This window comes from Microcebus murinus, chromosome 14 (assembly GCF_040939455.1).
Source record: "Microcebus murinus isolate Inina chromosome 14, M.murinus_Inina_mat1.0, whole genome shotgun sequence".
In the NCBI taxonomy this organism is placed as follows: Eukaryota; Metazoa; Chordata; class Mammalia; order Primates; family Cheirogaleidae; genus Microcebus; species Microcebus murinus.
In genome coordinates, this window is record NC_134117.1 from 46,964,068 (window position 1) to 46,980,341 (window position 16,274).

The window sequence follows — 16,274 nt, forward strand, 5'->3', positions numbered from 1 at the left end:
GTAATCAGAAATGTGCTCAACACCTGCCAAAATATAATTCAGAAACAGGTATAGAAAAATAAGAGTAGAAAGATCTGTATAAGTATTGTTAATCTAAACGATCCTGATTTTCCAATTTGGCAGAACTTTTGATTTGCATCTAGCACTCCCTAACCCAATTCTCTCTTTTAAGATAAAACCAGTTTTAGGTTGAATGCCTCTTATTCCAGAGACTATAATTTTAAGGCTTAACTTGCTAATGTTAGTCAGAAATAGCTATTTTGCCACCTTACCTACTTAGACTTCTTAAAAGATGGGAGGGAAGAAAAAAACACTACTACAAAACATGTTCTATTATACACTGACAATGGGTTATATTAACAACTGAAAAAGTTTATCTAGCACCATCTGCAGAAAGAATGCTAAAGGTTCTAGAGAAGACAAAAAAGTCATTGTTAAAAGAAGCAGATGGTGGCAGAGAAATGTCCAATGAGTGTCTGAATGGTAGGAAGAAAAAGATGTTTCAAATATCCACCAAAAAGAGAAATTCAGAACATGTCTAGATAATAGTTATCTTCTACTGAGCAGTTTTTATATCATAATAAGCTCTTTATATCATTTCATTTAATCTTCCTAACAACCCTGAGGTAGATGGTATCTTTATTTTATAGATGAGGAAACCATTTACTTAGAAAAATAGTTTTGATTTTCGCAATGTCACAGAGCTAGCAAATGGCAAAGCTTGGGTTTCAAACCATGCGTGCTTGAACTAACATCAAAATTCATGCTCTTGAGCATTCTGCTAGACTAATCTCCAGGATAAAAGATTCTAGTAAAGACCCAAACAAGTAGGTGCTTCTGATATTTCCAAAACATAACAGACCATTGTTATACAGATGTTTTGTTACTCTCTGGCTATAACAATCCTTTTCCTCTTTTTATCTAACCCCATCATATATATTTAGCATGAATTCCACCATTCAAAAACAAACTCTCCTCTCTAGCTAGGCTGATACTCTATAGTCCCCTAAATCTACTTCCTCATCATTGATTATATGGTGTCCCTACTGGCAAATATCTGGAGTCCCCTGAATCTTTCACTTCTCTCTCCCTTCAAGTGAACCCCATTCAAGTTTTATCTCCTTCATCAGACTTCTTTAACCATTTCAGTCTCCACTGAAGTCTCTCATCTATGTGTTCCTGACATCTTTATTGCAGGCTCCTTAAATCAAGTCTACTTTAAGGAAAGTGTTTTTAATGTAAATTCTTATCACAGATTACAAACTCCTCGAAAATAAAATAAAGATCATTACTTATGCTTTGATCAACTTTTAAAAACCATTAAGCAACTAGCAGAGAGCTGTGAAATTAGTAAAAATTTATGGTAAAAGGCTGGATGTGGTAGCTCATGCCTATAATCTTAGCACTTCGGGGGGGGGCCAAAGTGGGAGGATAGCTTGAAGCCAGAAGGAGTTCAAGATCAGCCTGAGCAAGAGTAAGACCCTGTCTCTACAAAATATAGAAAAACTTATCTGGGCATGGTGGCATGTACCTGTAGTCCCAACTACTCGGAAGGCTAGGCAGGAGGATCACTTGAGCCCAAGAGCCTGAGGTTACAGTGAGCTATGATGATGTCACTGAACTCTAGTCCAGACATCAAAGCAAGACCCTGTCTCCAAAAAATTTATAAAAAAATAATAAAAGTGATCTAAAATGATCTATCTGACTGTACTATAAATTAAAGTGTAGATAAACAAAAGTTTGAAAAAGCAAGTCCTTTCCCTATGCTCCAAGGCAACAGTAACATGAAGTTCTCTTTGAAGGAAATAATAGCAATATTATCCTATTATCCTGAAGAATAGATCTGCTTGTAAGGAAAATCTCTATCAATAAGATTTTCAAATTCATGAATGGATAACTAAAATGTGGTATATACTCACAATGGAATATTACTCAATCCTAAGAAACGATAGTGAACTAGCACCGTTTATGCTATCTTGGATTAAGCTTAAGCCTGTAATACAAAGCGAGACGACACAAGACCTGGAAAATGGGCTACACATCTACTTGCCATCAAATTGGTACTGACAAACTAAAACTACGGTGCTCAAAAAATTGTAGTGTTCAGCAGGGATCTGGGGGAGGAGACCCACATCTTAAGGATGTGATGAGCATTGTAGGAGGGAAAGGATTACCTCTATTCCTTTTTAGGGAGAGGCAAAGAAACACACTGTAACCAAAATGTCTAAAAAAAAATTGTTAATGGGAGGTGAACAGGTGGAAAGGGGGAGAAGGGGAAGGGTACGCACTTTCATGGTGGGTGCAGGGCACACCACTTGGGAGACTGGACACGCTTGAAGCTCTGGCAGAGCGTGGGGGGGGCAGGGGCAAGATATGTAACCCTAACAATATTTGCACCCACAAAATTCGAGATAAAAATAAATAAAATTAAAAAAAAAGATTTTCAAACTTTGTTAGTGGACAACTAATGTAAAATATTTAATTCAACAAAGTATAATGCTTGCCAAGTAACAACCAAACAACCGGTTAATTGTTCCCCTTGGCTGATTAAGGTCTAACTTTTACCTTACTTGCATTATCTCATTCTGGTTATGAAGCAAGTCCAAACTCCATAATACAGTAACACAAATTCAGCGGAAAAAATACATGTCTCTGCTACATTCTACTTCCCCAAATATTGCCAACTTATCCTAGGCAACTATTTAAGCTATTTTTAGTAAGCCTGATGTATTTAGCAACAATTACCTTCAAGATATTTGGAAACTGCAGCCAATAAATTTATATAATCAATGATGAAAGAATTATGAGTTAAAATGAACTCAAACTGGAAAAACAACTTTATCATTGAAGTTCTATGGAAATTACAAATAAAGAGATCTGGCATAGCCCAGACACATTCATTTACTAGATAATGTAAGATTCTTTTTGGTTTAGGTCTTTAAAGTAATTGTTAGTCCAGGTGCTAAGAAAATATTGAGGTTTGTTCCACCCAATCCTTCCCTTACCTTTAAATAGCAATTCAAAGCACAACAAGCACCTTATCTAGTATTTGGTAAAGTACTATAGTTCAATGTCTATCTTCTACAATGATATTAACAGTCTTATCTTTAAACTTTCATCAGCTCAGGACACAGAACTCCAAAGGGAAGAGAATCATTCCTTCAGGTCTAGGATTTATCATTCTACCTTAGTCTAGAGAAAACATCTCATTACTACAATGAATTTTAATACAATAAACATGGGGTTTAATTCTGGACAAGCACATTCTGCATCAAATCTCTAATGGTTTTAACTAGTGCCCTTTGTTTTATTACATTTAGCAACAAAGAGGATTGGGGTACCTAGAAAATACTGGACTAATAAACCAGACCAAGCCAGATTAACTGACATGAATCACATACAACTTTCAAGTAAGAAATAATGTCTTTTATATCCTCTATGAAGCAACCAAGCGAAAAAATGCAGGTATGTGCATGGCCACTAGCTAAAATCCAGGACAAGATGATTTCAAAATCATATTCAAAGTTTAATGTTCTATTTCATTATCAAATTTTACTGTAAATTTGATCAAAACTGCAATCAAATTTAATGGAAATTTTTTGAACTTCTATAATCATACTCTAAAGTAAAGCAACAATACCACAGATATTATATAACAACAACAACAAAAAAAAACCTATAAAAAGCATCTTTAACAAGCAATAATGTTTTTTCCTCCATCTTCTCAGCCAGCTGAAAGACACAGTAGAATCTGCTTAGTTCCCTCCTACTTCCTCTCCCTTTTCCCTTCCCCCTCTACTTCAAAGAAAGTTAACTGCAGCCAGGCATGATCAGAAAACCTATAAGGAGGAAGTAGAAACTCATTTGTGTGCACAGGGAAGGGAAAAAACACTTAACAATACCATGGCATGTTGCTTCAGTGACCCAATATGCCTCCATTATATTTTCTATAAAATGCTGGTTCAATTTCTCTCCTCAGTCATTTTCTTTCCAAAATACTGAAAACTATAATCTATAATGGTTACACCCAGAATACCCAACTATGTTACCTAAGAAGCAGACAATATCAACTAACTTAACACCTGCCATCTGATATTCGATACATTGAAATCATTCAGATAGGACAGGATTCAACCCAATGAACTACAAGTGAAAGGACTTGTATTAATCCTGAGTTATCTGTTTCCTAACCATTACTTTACAATATATTTATATGTTATCATTGTGATTTAATAAAACACAGGACTATGCAACTGTAAGTAAAGAAAACATGCTGACACAGAATAAAATGCTGAGAAGTCAAGGAGAAAGGTGGTCGATGGGAATTCTCACTGCAAAACATTTACTTAGATTAACAGCAAAGCATTATTTGAGGGGATTTAAAAAGTAAAATTTGTATACTCATCACTCTAGACTAAAGAATATATTAAAAAGACCATTTTTAAAGAAGAGATCCCCCTTCCCACATAAGAAAGTTTATAAACGATAACTAGCACACAGATTCAAAAGAAATTGCCTCATGAAATTCAAAGAAGTGAAAAAAATGGGGATACCAAATTAAAAGCTTGTTCAAGTGTCTTCAAACTCCCTTTGACTTACACTGAGTTACCCTAAGGTTGAGATAGGTCAAGGCACTATTTACAAAATCTATGCCAGTTAACAGCAGCCATGTTTAAAATGCCAAGAAATTTAATGTAGTGCTTAGACAAACTGGTTAGAAAAAAGCAACCCAGGACAAAGCCACTCTAATTACATACTCTTCTTCCTAGAATGTCTATATTTCACAAATTCATTTAAATAAGTAAATTTTAAAATAGACTGAGCCTTCTTAGGTCTCTGTAGTAAACTTAGATTCAAAATGCTAAAATGTCTATCATATTTACATACTAGAGAAAATATTTTTTTTACATTTTCAATCTGATTAAAACCCCTAAATAATGAAAATTAAAATGCATATAGAAAATCTGTTATAAAACATCACTTACTTCTAAAACTCTTAAGAAATTCTAAAATTAACATATGCTAGCTAGATCCTAAATCAAGTACTCATAGGTTAATTCTTTCTGATTTCTTAGAACTGAGAATTCACCCTTTTTGAGGGGAAACACAAATGGTTAAAATGTCAAGTCAGTCACTTCACCTCTGGAAAATATAGTATCCTTCCAGGCCAGAGGTCAACTTGCTTCTATACTCGCAGAGCAGTTTAAATAGCTTACTAACAGAGACAGTCATATTTTACCAGACCACATAACACTTTAGCTCTTATGCATTCATTTTTGATAGAAAGAAAAAATTACCGGAAAAACTTTTAAAAATGTTAGAAACCGCCCCTTCCACCAGCCCCGGGTTTGCATTTTCTTTCAATCTTTATAATTTTAAAAAACATGTAGTTTTAGGCCACCTGGCAAGCATTTACGTTTAAAAGTAATTTCTACATAACGATTTCACTTCTCTAAATCAAATCTAAGCTGAAACTTCCATGTGTTAATAATGCAAACACAGACTTAAAACATTAAGAATTGGAAGTTCCTTTGATTTCACCTATTCTAACTTCTTCTACGTGACTGTTAGAAATGAAACAAATGACACTAAGAGGTCTACAGTCAGCTCAATGGCACTCACAATTAAAAACAAAATGAAACCCAAGGGAAAGGCTCCAACACCTCCAATATTAAACTGGGATTTGCTATGAATTTTTAGCTATAAATATTATAAACAAAGAACAAAAGCTAACAGCACAAAAAATTAGGCCTTTAAAAGAAATAAAAATAACACGAAAAGACAAAAACACCTCGATGTAGACTTCAAAACAGAAAATAACATTTACACTAAAGGAAGTTTCATCTAATTTTGGTGGACCTAATAGAACTACTCTAATTCCCTAAGTATTATAATTCCATGCACAACAAATCACTGCTAATTAACACAAGCCCATTTCTTTCCCTGGAAACAATGGCTCTACATATTATTGTTTGAAAAACAGCAACTAGTCTGAAATGAAATAGGAGTGTTAACTTACTACTCCATTTGAAAGAAAAAGTTAAACTAATTCACTTATCCTCAATACAATTACTGTATTATTTTAAACATCTGAATAAAAAGAAACCTACCATTTATAGATTATATTCAATCTAAAGTCATAGAAAACAAACGTCTGTGAGTTTTTACTTATACTTTAAAAAATTAACTGATAACTTCACTATAAACTTTAAAAGCCATTTTCTTAATAGAGTTTCTCCACATAATTTAGATTTAAATGTATGGGAAAATGTTTTTCCAATTAAATATATTTGTATTTAAACTGCAACAATGAGGAACTGAAATTTATATATGGAATTATTCAATTAATGACAATCTAAAAGAAACTTCCCCTTAAAAAACAAGATGAACCATTATGCTAAACTAATATACATATAGTAAACTCTAATGTCATTTAATTACATTAATTGACCCAATTATTGACCTGCAGAGTTGGAGACAAATATAATTAATACTAACACCTAACCAGTTATTTTCTAACAATGAATATTTAGAGACTTTATTTTGGTGACATCAGTATTTCTAGTGACAGAATGCTGCCTGGCTCATAGCAGATTCTCAGTATATATTTGACTAAATAAATGAATAATTTATCCTACAATAAAAATCTATTAAATGCATTGGGTTCCTTGTATTAACTAGATGTTAGCTGAAACTTCATATTAAAAAAGAATTAATATCTGAATATCAATGAAGTTTAATGTGAACAGTTAACTTTTAGGTAATCTAAAATTTCTTACCTGGTAGGGCTGAAAGGCACTATCTTCAGTTAAAAAATCCACTTGTTTATCTACAAGGAATTCTACTGCAGTGATTGAACTGGGTATATTTTTTCCCACCAAGGGTTTGAAAGTCTGTCAAGAGAAAAAACAAAATAAATTTCTAATGGTTATTTTCTGGTTTGTATCCTCAAAATGTGAGAGGGTATATACATTGATATAATGTATTAGTGTCATTATCACAATGGTCTGAAGACACCAATTAATACCAGTTTTCATATTACAATCTAATGCTTTTATCCACACAATAGTATATTTTGTATTTATTAAAAAGGAATGACATGGATCTATATGATATATAAAATAATTCAGGTACATTAAGCCCCAGTTTATTTTTAAAAAGGGATATAATCAAATATGCATGTGTATAAAATTTCTGCTTAAGATAAAAAGAGAAATCACTTCTGAAAGATTGTAAACTGGGTTGGTGAGCATATTTACACTCTTCTTTTTTTAAAAAACTATAAGTATTCTTTATAATAGAGAGTAATTATTATTTCAACATACTATTTTTGCCTAACTCATTCACATTAAGCAGGATTTTAAATGTTCAGGAAGCATCTGGTCTTTTAACTCCACCCCTGTACTCCCTACCCTCCGCCCCTACACCAAGCACAAATAAAAATCCAGCAGCTTCAGTGAGAGCAGTATGGAGGAAGGGAATAGCTAGACGTTGGTAAGAAGCACTACACAAAACCTACCTCACGGTAAAGTTTCTCTCTATCTCCACTATGTTTTTTTTGTGTGTGTGTGAATCCAAGGTCATTTGATTTTTTTAAAAAGAAAACTCATTTTTTATGTACAGGATTTTACTCATATGCTGGGGTGGGAATGGAAGTGAGGGAAGGACAGGAAGAGGACTGAAGGAAATAGGAATACCATGTATACATTTTTTAGGGCACATTCACTTTCAAGTAGATGAAGCTTGAATAAAAACGAAGTGTCATATACATGGTAATGTTCTAAAAACATTTAATTGAAAACAAAATGTTGCCATCTTAAAATTTTAGTAACTTTACAATAAAAAAATCGAAGTTTGGAAATGGAATTAACAATCAACTCAGCTTCTAAATTACCTATATCACATGAAGAAATCTTTCTTGCTACAAGGCAACTTTGTGATTATTTGGATACAAAACAAAGCTTTTGGCACAGACAGTAAAAATCCCCAGGAGTTCCTAAACCATTGTGTTTCCCCCTTCTAAGACTTAAAACAAAATCTTGTTAATCAAAACTAATAAATATAATCTGGGGGAAAAACTTAAAGATCTTCAGTTTGGAGTGGCTCTTAAGTAGTTAATTTCTATATTTAAGAAATATCTAAAATAATTTAAGTTTTATTCACTGAAGTCTGTAACAGTGTTTTGAATAGCTAAAATTACATGAAAATAAATATTTTAAGCATGGTTCATTTCTACACTATCCATGAACTTATAAATAATCATCTTAATTTAAATAACATGAAAAAATTCTATCCCCACTTATTTTCAATATTTACGATGAGAAAATCTAATCACAGTAACATCCTCCCATGTCCTAGGCTAACCTTTTAAGTGCTACATATTTATCAAAAGTATTTTTATTTGGGTGAGAAATTATATTTTCAAAGTAGAAAAATATTTCCACATTATTTAGCTATCTCCTTCTAATGTCATCTAATATTTTCCATTTGCCAAGAAAAAATTCCTAAAACATCATTTCATAAAGTCCTATTCATTATTTTACTCAAAAAGTGACTGCAAGTTTGTAAGAAACCCAAGAACATCTATTTTAGACTTTAAAAATGTCCACTACTATGTGATCGACTGATAGGAAATATGTAACATAAAAAGAGAGATATTCAGGTAATCTCTACTATGAAAAAGTGTTTTTTCATATTATATCTGTCAGTTTAGTTTTTAGTAAACTAAAAAACACTGGCACGTTCTCAAGAGGACTTTTAATCCTATAACATTATCAAATGCTCTTTTTCTTTTCAAATAGTACCAAGTCAGGTCAATCCATGAAGGTTAACTAAAAAGGTCCACAAAAGGTATTATCTGAGTGGCTAAAGATACAATTCAATTAAGCAGGATTTGAAAAAGAAGTAAACTTCTCCTATCTTGAGTGCCTCTTTCTTACGCAAATAATACAGGTGGTTTGCATTTCCTATGAGACCAAATCATTTTATAATATGAAAAACATTCTTCTGAAGAGAGCCTCTTAGAACTCTCCTTTTCAAGGTAGGTCAGAGATCTAAGGGTAAATTTTAACAGGCCAGCATATAATTTAAATTACTCTGAGTTAATTAAGGAAAAAAGATTTCTAGGTTAAAATTTTTTTTATATTTCTCATATTTTAAGATGTCTTATCAAAAGCCAAGTAAAATTTGGCTACTGGAAATATAAAAGAGACTATCTTACAATGTTAAGTTCTCTTAAGAACAAGGATCTATTTCTGATACATGAATAGTTACAATTATCTGCAAATGTAGGACCAAAGCATATCATGCTTCTTAAATAACAAATAAAAACGGCTGATACTTTTATACTACTTGTTAAAGAAATGTTTCAATATGTATTAAATTGAGCAACTGAATATGTCACTGTTCCTTCTTTAAGAAAAAACTTAAAGGTAAATAAGACATGAAAAGATGTTTAAATACACCCTGATTTTTTAAAGTAGCAATCAACAATGTAACCATTGTTAAATTTTGTATCCATGTCTAACATATTTCAAAGAGACACTAGTTTAAGAATAAAATTATACATGTTTAAATAAAATCAAATGGATCCTACAGCTTTTATGATAAATATGTAAGTAAATATTTCATGGGTCTAGGTGCACTGGAATGTAAAGAAACTAGAACTCATGCATAACTAATTCAAGACTCTAAAGATACATCATTCTATGAGGAACTTCCACAGCCTAAGGGGAAGCAATGAGCCTACCATTTGATGAAAGTCACAGTATAATATGGCCCTAATCACAAAAGACTATTATTCAAATACTGAAAAAGCTTTTGAAAATCCAAATGAAAATTAACTTAAAATTGAATATTTAATTGAAACAAAACACTTTTCCAATTTTACTAATGGACCTTTTTTACAGGTAATTTGTCACTGTTAACCATAATTTAAAAATAGTCTAAAGCTAAAATAAGTATAGTTGAGAGCCTGCATTTCTAGTAGGGCCTACCAAGCTATAGGAAGAATGCTTAGAACAACTGTATCCTGTTTGGGGCTCCATGCTGCACCACATTCCATTCACATGAGGAAGAGGCGAACAGATGAGCCCTCCCGAAAAACATTTTTAAAATAAATCAGCTACAGCTCTCAAACACAACTCAGCTGCTCAAACAAACCATGTTAAAGCTCACTATTTAACATTTAACAGGAAATTCATGGAGCTTACGCCTGCCGTCTGAGTTTCTAACAATCTCCAGTTAACAGTTAACAATTCCTTTTTCAAGTTAAAAAAAAAAATCAGGCTCATTAACTACAAAAATACTGATATAAATCTCACCAAGGGTAAACACTGAAGCAAAAAACAATCTAAGCAACATTTAGAAGTCAAGGTTTAGTCTACCAAAAAAAAAAAAAAAAGACTGGAGTGACTTGAAAGAACAAAGTCCAAATTCCCACCCAAGCAGGTCTATTGAAAAACACGATACTGTTAGAAAACAAGTTGGGGGTGGGGAAGGGAATACACCACAAAATGAACCCCACAAAACAAATATCCCCACTTCCCTTGAAACATTATAGTCTAAAAATTCTAATTTGAAATACTACTTCAGTAATACTTTAAACAATAAAACTCTATTTTCAAATTAATCTTTTTAGAGTGTTATTAAATTACTACAAACACAATAAACCACTTTCTAAACAAAATAGTTAAAATTTCTTAAACTAGAACACTGAGACTAGATCTATAAAAGGCAGTGACCTTAATTCGTAAGGCTGAGAAGCAAAACCAAATGTAAATTAAGACAAAAGAAAAAGGAAGCAGAAAAATACAAACCGTACTTTGTTCTTGAGAATTTTAAAGTACCTTTAAATCTCAGAAATCCACAAGGCTTTAAAGGTCAATAAGTATAGCTGAAATTTCCACTTTGTTCTTGAGCAGTATTTTTTTTTTATCTAGCGTAAATACTTCTTTAGTCTTCCAAAATCACAGGCAAATGGCTCTCAAACCCAGCATTTCTGAGCTCACTTGCAGCGGCGTCATTGTATAGGAAGAAAAGCCAAGACCACAGAACGAAGCAGAAGCTGTAACCTAACAAGTCTCCGACGAGCAAATGACGATTTTCTGTCTGCTCTGGCTCAGCCCTGGCAGAGATGAGGATTACAACTCGCTCTTTGTCATCAGCACTGTGGTGTTAACGACTAAGAAATCCTGCAGCTGAAGCACTACTGCATCCTCCGATCTGGGTCAGGATAATTTCTCCCGAGGTCGCTTACATAACCAGTAAGATACTCCAAATAAAGAGAACAGCCATCCATCAGCTAGAGAAAGCCTTTCCCACTGTACTCTGTCTGCGTGGAAACACACTGCAGTAGCTTCCAACAGTGCAGACACCCAAATGAGAACGCGTACTTGGCTGAGGGCACACTGAGAGAAGGGAAGAGGCGGTGCTCTGTAAACTGTAACTAATCCCCCGTCACAGGTGCTGATGGAGTCACTTCCAGCACGAGTCACATTACTGGTGATTACTCATTTGGCTGCGGCCATAGAGACTGGCTCATAATTTTAACAACAGACAAAGACAGACTAGTGGCGAGACTGAGAGCTCAAGTTTACTGTCTCCTTCATAAAGCAAATGCAAATACAAAGTTTTGCTTTCCAGATTCACCAAGGTGAGAAAGTGCAGAAAAGAAATAATATGTAAATATCTCTCAAGTTAGCAAAAATAAAGCATAACTTTAAACTATCAAAAATACTTTCAGTGTTTTCCAAGGAAGATTTTTTTAGTTTAATCATTTCACCTTAAAATACAAAAAAAAAAAAAAAAAACAACTCAGAAAAAAATCAATTTAAAATATTTTTGGTGTAACAGTCTAAGTGAAATCAAACAACACAGCCAACAACCTCAGGGACACTTTACTCAAAAGAACAACAAACTGGTAATACTTATCTTGGCACATTTAAAAATACTGAAATGTTTTCATTCTTTATAACAAAAAATTTAATCTAGATTGTTCTCAGATAAAGACTTATAATTTGAAAACATAAAATATATTTTTCTTATGTGTTATCTAATATATTCTCTTAACTTCTATCTAAATTCTAGAGTCCTGTTGTTCAATATGGTAGTGACTAACCCAATTGGCTACTGAACACCTGAAATGTGGTTAATGTGAATTGACATGAGCGCTGTCTAAAATACTGAATATGAAAAAAGATCATCAAGTATCTAAAAAATTTTTTATTTTGATTATTTTTGAAATTAAATTTTGGATATATTGGGTTAAATAAAATTCAGTAAAATAAATCCACCTACTTTAAAATTTTTGCTGTAAATACTGAAAAATTGAAAATCACACCCATGGCTCACTTATTTCTACTGGACAAGGATGCTCCAATTTCTCATTTTACAGTACAGGCTTTTGTGATGATATTAAGGCTAACTTCAGCTACTCCAACAAATCAAAGAGCAGAGATAGGAACTACTTAATATAAATTTGTGGCTGTATGCTAAATATCAGGTTGTATCTACTATTTTGTCAGTATAAATTTCAACCTTTTAGATCATTCAGTGAAATTTGCCAATTTCACTAACTTAGAGAAGGAAAGTTGGCCATATACTCAAGTCAACCATGCTTCTGTATTAAACTTAATTGAAATGTTTTCACATTTATTGTAGAGATTACGTGAAGAAACAGAAAATATATATAATACCACGAACTGAAACTTTGAAATTATACCTGTAAACACAAGAAAATATTTCATCTTTTTTTTTGTCCACTTACATGTTATAACATGACATTGCCAGGTTGATGAGACTTTTTATAATTTAAAAATATTACAGGGATATAAATATTTTTGGTTACATGTATTGCCTTTGTAATACCTATTTTTTAATGATGTATGTAAACAGTCTTTTATTATAAATTTGTCCCCATGTAGATATTTCAATTTCAGTAAATCTAAAAATTCATACTTTTTAATACTACATACATATTTCCTTTATACGTATTCAAGATGTATCACTTTCATTTCACAGAAATTATCAGGTTAACTATAGAAAACTTTCAATTTAGTATCGGATGAGCTTGCACTTATAAAATCTTTTGTTTTGAAAAATGAAAAGATATGAGCAATGATTAGCCTTAGGCTGTGAGTAAAACATGGCTTTATTTTGAAGAACATGGATGGTGCTAAAATATAACATTTTATTTTATAGAACCTGGATGATGCTAAAATGTAACTGTAGAACAAAGTGTTTTTAAATGCTGTGAAGTGTATATTAAATCACACATATGCCCATAATTCTTTCATAATTAATCACTTAGGTATAAAATAAAAACATATGGAAATAAAAGAACTTACAATGTCATCATTTAAGTTACTAACAAACCTGGATAAATATGGCAGTCTTATTCTGAGCTCTAAACAAGGACACATCAAATATTTGATATAGCTTGATATTATAAACTATCAACTTTTAAGTACTTTCATACATTTCTCTAACTTACTGTACATTAGAGAATGAGCTTATATTTCACAGGATTCATCTTATAATCTTGCATAAAGTCAGGTTTGACTAGTCTGTATATGACATAAATTTAAAAACAGCTGTCTTTGCTCAAGTACTATCAGTTTGCTATAGAATAAAATAGGACATAAATCTACACTTAGCTAACAATACAATTTCCTCAATAGTCATACACTCCTAGTAAGGTAAACTGCACCATGTTTATGATAAAAATCAAATTAATTAAGATCAATACTGAAAAACCAAACACTCATTTTTAAATTGTACTTCACACTACATCATGGTTGAATTAAAACAAGACACCTCTCCACCATTATGGAGAAACACTACAGTCAATTCTTGATGCAAAAGAAAGATGTAGGGAGTCGCAACTAGTTATATAGTTATACTAGTTATATCTGTTAAATATTTAAAGTAGGCTTGACCGATATTATATTAATATATCAATATATTAATGTGACTTCTGTCTGGTACTCTGGTAAATTTCTAATACAAGCAAAAACAATGAATAACAACATTGAGAACCCACTTGGTAACAAGCATAAATTGCTAGGTTTTATATCAGGTCTCCTTAACTCTCTCCTGTTCTTACAATTCATTAGGAAGGTAGATCCCATCTTTCAGAGAGTAAAAAGCACCAATCTGAGAAGACCAACATTTTAGTCCTCTAAATTGGCTGTTCATATGGCTTCTACCTTCCTTACTAGATTAAGAAAAAAAGGCGAAGAGTTTCTGTTAAGAAATCTTTTTTGTTGCTGGGAGGTGGAGTAAAAGGCTTTTATTGGCCGCTAAACCAGGCAAGGGGAAGAGGAAACTACTCCAGTTACTGCCCAGAAATATACAACTCTAACTTCCTTCCTTTTTAGCTGGTTTCTAGGTTACAAGCTGAATAAATCAACAGAGGTCAGAAAGTAAACAGAGGCTAAAAGCAAGGCATCACTGTGTGCCTATCTGAAGAAAATCTGTTCCTTACAATGTGAGAACCTTTTATGTACAATTAAGAGTTAAACCGGAATTTTGGTTCCATTTATCTTGGGCCATGAAAAGAATAAATCTCTCATCTTAATATATATGGAAACCTAAACAAACCAGTGGATTCTTCCAATTATATAGACTTACCAAAAAACCCCAAAAACTCTTGCATAATACCTAGGTATTATCAATATTTTTTTAGATATATGGATAGGTTAAAAAAAGTGAACAATCGTACCTAGAGGAATTCAACTTTGAGATAGCCTTGTATGAAAGCTGACTGAATTGATGAAAATATTTTTCAATATGCCATATTGTTTTATAAATCTATAAAAAATATATAATCAAACATATAACTCCTGCATCATGGTAATGTCCAAATAATTAAGTTTTCCACATTAATGAGTCTATTCAGATTTTCCATGCAATGCAAAGGTTGTAGAGTATAGTTTTATACCTTGAGAAGTCTATGAGTTCTACAAGGATTTCAAGAAGATATGAACCTCACATCTTACTGACTTTTTAAATTCTCCTACGTCCCCCAAGCATGTGGCACATTAAACCAACCAATATGTCTGGGATGCCTTTTATGTGTAAGGCACCATTTTTGGTCCTGGGTTTACAACAGTGAGGAAAAGACAACCAAATTCTTACCCTAGTACACTTTATAGTCTTTTAGAAGAAAACAGAAATTAACAGAGTAATCATACAAATAAATACAAAATTACAACCCTGTTATGAACTAAATTTATAGCTGGAGAATATCCCTTTCCCTCTGTTTTTCATTTTATCCTTGATAACTGACCCATTCATTAAGAGAAGGGGAGGGCCAATAGAATGTATCCATTTTTTAGCTTTACATGTATCATTACATGTATCAGATTTTAACAACATATAGCTGCCCCAAGAAAAACCACTGTTGGTCAGGCACAGTGGCCCATGCCTATAATCCTAGTACTCTGGGACGCCAAGGAGGATCGATCACTTGAGCTCAGCAGTTCTAGACCAGCCTGAGCAAGAATTAGACCTGACTCTACAAAAAGTAGAAAAAAATTAGCCAGGTGAGGTGGCACACACCTGTAGTTCCCCAGCTTCTAGGAGGCTGAGACAGGAGGATCACTTGAGCCCGGGAGTTTGAGGATGCAGTGAGCTATGATCATACCACTGCACTCTAGCCAGTGCAACAGAGGGAGATTGTCTTTTAAAAAAAGGGGGGGTGGGGGGAGGGAGGATAAAGAAGAAAAAAACCACTGTTGAGAATTTTAAAAAATAAAACAACAAAAGAAACACTCTCTGTATTTTCAATAGCATTATGGCTGAATTCATCATCCTTTCATCTTTTCCTTCTAGACTTTCTGAAAACTAATAAGGTATATACTGTAACCCTAGAGTAGTCCTATAAGTCTGTCATCTCTATGCCTTCTTTTTCAGAATCACCTTTATTAATCTTCCTTCTTCCTAACATTAATGTTTTACTTACTCTTCCTTCTCTACAACTTTGTATCTTGTACCATTAAGATGACCAATTTTTTTTCTCATAAATAATCCAAACTCTGTATCAGACCTGAATTTTCACCTTCTTCAAATCTGTAGTTGATACAGCTATTAGGACATAGTCAAATTTGTATCTCTTACCACATAAAGCCAAACATGACTAGAATTAAATGCTTAAACTTCTTTGCCAAGTTACTCATGCTTCCTTTCATAACCACTAGAATCAGTAATATCACTACTTCAGAAATAGGTATCTCTGACTGAGCCTTGTAGCTCAAGGTTACAGTGAGGTGTGA

At 32.9% G+C, this 16,274-nt stretch overlaps 1 protein-coding gene across 3 annotated transcripts in view; it reads right to left on the reverse strand.

Moving 5' to 3' along the window:
- JMJD1C (jumonji domain containing 1C) overlaps positions 1-16,274 on the reverse strand; it is a 329,744-nt gene that overhangs the window by 79,259 nt on the left and 234,211 nt on the right. For all 3 annotated transcript variants that reach the window (XM_076010029.1, XM_012762734.3, XM_076010028.1), the window contains one exon: positions 6,780-6,893. Coding sequence is in view for 1 of the 3 variants with exons in the window: in XM_076010028.1 (XP_075866143.1) it covers positions 6,780-6,893 (114 nt within the window). In the remaining 2 variants the exon portion in view is untranslated. The remainder of the gene's footprint in view (positions 1-6,779; positions 6,894-16,274) is intronic.